The sequence below is a fragment of the Microtus pennsylvanicus genome, chromosome 5, assembly GCF_037038515.1.
Source record: "Microtus pennsylvanicus isolate mMicPen1 chromosome 5, mMicPen1.hap1, whole genome shotgun sequence".
NCBI classification, from domain to species: Eukaryota; Metazoa; Chordata; class Mammalia; order Rodentia; family Cricetidae; genus Microtus; species Microtus pennsylvanicus.
In genome coordinates this window covers 93,765,766-93,769,468 of record NC_134583.1, presented here as the reverse complement: position 1 = coordinate 93,769,468, position 3,703 = coordinate 93,765,766, and the positions used below count along the sequence as shown (strand labels likewise).

General features: G+C 45.4%; 1 protein-coding gene across 1 annotated transcript; it reads left to right on the top strand.

Annotated features, from left to right (window-relative positions):
• The first annotated feature begins 2,483 nt into the window (after window positions 1–2,483).
• Window positions 2,484–3,440, top strand: LOC142851381 (olfactory receptor 10V1-like). The gene has a single exon (XM_075975233.1). The coding sequence runs from the start codon at window positions 2,484–2,486 to the stop codon at window positions 3,438–3,440; it is 957 nt and encodes a 318-aa protein (XP_075831348.1).
• The last annotated feature ends 263 nt before the right edge of the window (window positions 3,441–3,703 follow it).

The following is a 3,703-nucleotide window of genomic DNA, read 5'->3' as shown; positions in this document are numbered from 1 at the left end:
TTAACTTTCCTAATGCTGAGACTCTTTAATATAGTTCCTCATGTTGTGGTGACCCCCAATTATGAAAATTTTTTCCTTGATACTTCATAACTGTAATTTTGCTACTATTATGAATTGTGATGTAAATATCTGTGTTTTCCAATGATCTTAGGTGACCCTTGTGAAAGGTCATTTGACCCCCCAAGAGATGGAGATCCACAGGTCGAGAATTACTGGGCTAAGGAATGTTCAACAATTGAGTACAGAGATTATTTTGAGTATCATAGCAGCTAACCCCAAAGGGAAACGACAAATTGTATAGCAATCATGGTTAAGCAGGATGCCATATGTATGTCCATTCATAAAAATATGCTCTAACTCCAGAAGTGCGGTACATACATGTAATCTCAGCAACCAATAGACAATTAAGAATCTTGAGTTCAAGATCAGACTCAGCTACATGGCTAGTATATGTCTTCCTCATCCTCCTTGTTCTTATCCTCCCTCCCCTTATTTCCTCTACTTCTTCCTTTCTCCTCTTTTTTGGTGACAGGATCTCCATATAATCTGGCTGTCCTAGAACTTGTTCTGTAGACCAGGCTGGCCTTAGAACTCACAGCTATTTTCCTGCCTCTGCTTTCTAAGTGCTATGATTAAGGATATGCACCACCACAGCCTGGAGTCAGTACATGACTTGAGAAAAGATGAGCAAGGAAGAAGGACCGATGTGAGAGTCACTTTACGGAGAAATGCCTCTTAATCAGGCTTCATCAGAACTGCAGTCGAGCTAACAATGCACTATGCTTCGAGATCATTTCGACCTAAGCGTTCTTTCTGCTTACACCATGTACGCAACCTGTTTAGGATTATCTGACCTTGAAAAAAAAAGCCAATGTACTTAACCTTAGCTATGCTTTGGGCTCCCAGTGCAATCAACTTTTACAAGCTACGATGAATAGCTTGAATCTTGTACCATGTTCTGCATGGTGTTCCCCATTTTTCCTTTGTGACTCATTCATGGCCCTAATTCAGAACAATGTCCATGTAAGATGAGGCGACTTGACTTAAGTGCACTTACCATTGAAAACAACACCTACTACAAACATGTTGCAAGCAATATGTGGGCATAACATGATAACATCTGTTTGTGGCTTTGTGTGCTAATCCGTGTCAGCAGGGTCAGAAAAAAAAAACCAATTCCTTCCCTCATGAGACTCCTGTTTAAGAAAAAATGTGTCTCATTCCTTTTCCATTTGCTATGATGTTCAATAGAGAGGGAGGTGGTTGTTCAGGAGATCAGCACTCCAGGAATGGCCAGGCTCACTCTTGATTAGGAGTTAGACTTTGCTATTAGACAGCAGCACGCCAGACAGAGGAGAATGTGGCATCCTGTGTGAGGGATGGATGTTCTGTCTCTCTTTTATTCTCCAGCCCATTCCTCTCTCTGATCCAATACAGTAAGAAGCCAGAGTGTGAGAGATCCATCTGATGCCGTCCTTAGAGACTCCTATAGGGTATGTGAAGTTAGTTAGATCATGGATCTGAGGGCAGCTGGTGAGAGGCCAAAAATGCTTTGCCTGAATCATGTCCAGAGAGGTAGGAGAATGGACCAGTTTCAGTGCAACCAGGAATAAGGAATTTCCAACAGATTTGGGTGTAACAGAGATGTCAAAACTACCTGTTTGGTTCAGGAATTGGGAAGTCCTTGATGACCTCAAGTTCTTGATTTCTCAAGTTCTTGATTTCTCAAGAAGCAGAGAAATCCAATATAATAGACTACTCGAGATAAAGAATAGGAAATGGGCCTGGTGGTGGTTGTGTGGGTATTTAATCCCAGCACTCAGGAGGCAGAGGCATGTGAATCTCTGAGTTCAAAGGCAGCCTGGTCTATAGAGTGAGTTTGAGGTCAATTAGGGCCTCACAGAAAAAAAACCTGTCTCCAAAAATCAAAATTTATACCAAAACAAACAAACAAACAAACGAATAAAGGAAATGGGAGACGGTTATTATGGAAAGGGGACTGTTGTTAATTGTTTTTGAAGCAGAGTTTCATTTAGCTCAAGCTGGCCTTAAACTCACTCTTAGCTGAAGGTGGGCTGAAAGTCCTGATCCTCTTGTTTCTGCTTCCAAAATGCTGGGGTTACAGGCATAGGCCATCGTGCATAGCAAGAGGCTCTGGAGTATGTCATAACACTGACACGGTTGATCTATGTTAGGGGAAGTAAGGTTCTCGGAGAATGGACAACGGCTCTAGATATTGGAAGCTGAGCAAATAGCTTGTGAGCCAGGATCCCAGACAAAATAAGAGGGACTGAGAGATCTATCTGTGCAGAAGAAAAGAAAGAGCCAAACCTAGGCTTATGGGAAAATGTGATGGTCTTAAGAGTAAGTAGAAAATACTGTGCTCAGAGCCTGTGAAAATAATGACACGTATCTTCCAGGAGCACTCTGCCTGTCGTCAGGGGTGTCACGTGTGCCAGTAGCAGTCCCAATGCACTCAATACATGGAAGAAGGAAATCAGACTGGGATGGTCCTCTTCCACTTCCGCCCCTTCTCCAGACTCCCCGAGGTGCAGATGCTGATCTTTGTGGTCTTCCTCATGATGTACCTGGTCAGCATCGGAGGAAACATGTCCATCGTCCTGACCACCTGGACCAATCGGTGTCTCCACACCCCTATGTACTTCTTCCTGGCGAACCTGGCTAGCCTGGAGATCTTCTATTCTTCTACCATAGCTCCGCTGACTCTGGCCAGCGTCCTGTCTGCAGAGAGAACTGTGGTCTCCCTGGCAGGCTGTGGTGCCCAGATGTTCTTCTTCATCTTCCTGGGCAGTGCTGACTGCATCCTGCTGGCCGTCATGGCCTATGACCGGTTTGTGGCCATCTGCCACCCTCTGCGCTACACCCTCATCATGAGCTGGCACCTGTGTGTCCAGCTGGCGCTGGGGTCCCTGTTGCTGGGGTTCATCTTGGCCATGCAGTTGACTGTGATCATCTTCCGGCTGCCTTTCTGCAGCAGTAAGGAAATCAGCCTGTTCTACTGTGATGTCCTCCCTGTCATGAGACTGGCCTGTGCAGACACCCATGTCCACGAGGCCACCCTGTTTGTGGTCAGTGTCATCGTCCTGACCATCCCTTTCCTCCTCATCACTCTGTCCTATGTCTTCATTGTAGATGCCATCCTGAAGATCCGTTCCGCCGAGGGGAGGCGCAAAGCCTTCTCTACCTGTTCCTCCCACCTGACTGTGGTCCTCCTGCAGTATGGATGTGGAAGCCTCATCTACTTGTGTCCCAGCTCCAGTTACTCTCCTGAGCGGGGCCAGGTAGTATCTGTGGTTTATACATTCATCACCCCTGTGCTGAACCCCTTGATCTACAGCATGAGGAACAGAGAACTCAAGGATGCTTTGAGGAGACTGATAATGAAATTGCTTTTGGTCCAAACACAAGAAACATTCTAAACAATCCTCTACAGCTTACTTGGTAGAAATCCTGAGTTGAACATATGCAGTAGGAGAAATGGGGGCTGATATGGCATTGGTTTGCTACTCTTTTCTTTCTGTTTTTATTTTTAAAACAATCTTATTTTACATACAAATCCCAGATTCCTCTCCCTCCCATCCTCTCGCTCCCTCTACCTTCTCCCCACCCCACCCCTCAGAGAGGGTGAGGCCTCCCATGGGGAGTCAACAAAATCTGTCCCATCACTTGAGGTAGAACCAAG

Bases quoted from the DNA above. Each gene is read 5' to 3' on its own strand.
- LOC142851381 (XM_075975233.1), top strand. From the start codon at position 2,484: ATGGAAGAAGGAAATCAGACTGGGATGGTCCTCTTCCACTTCCGCCCC.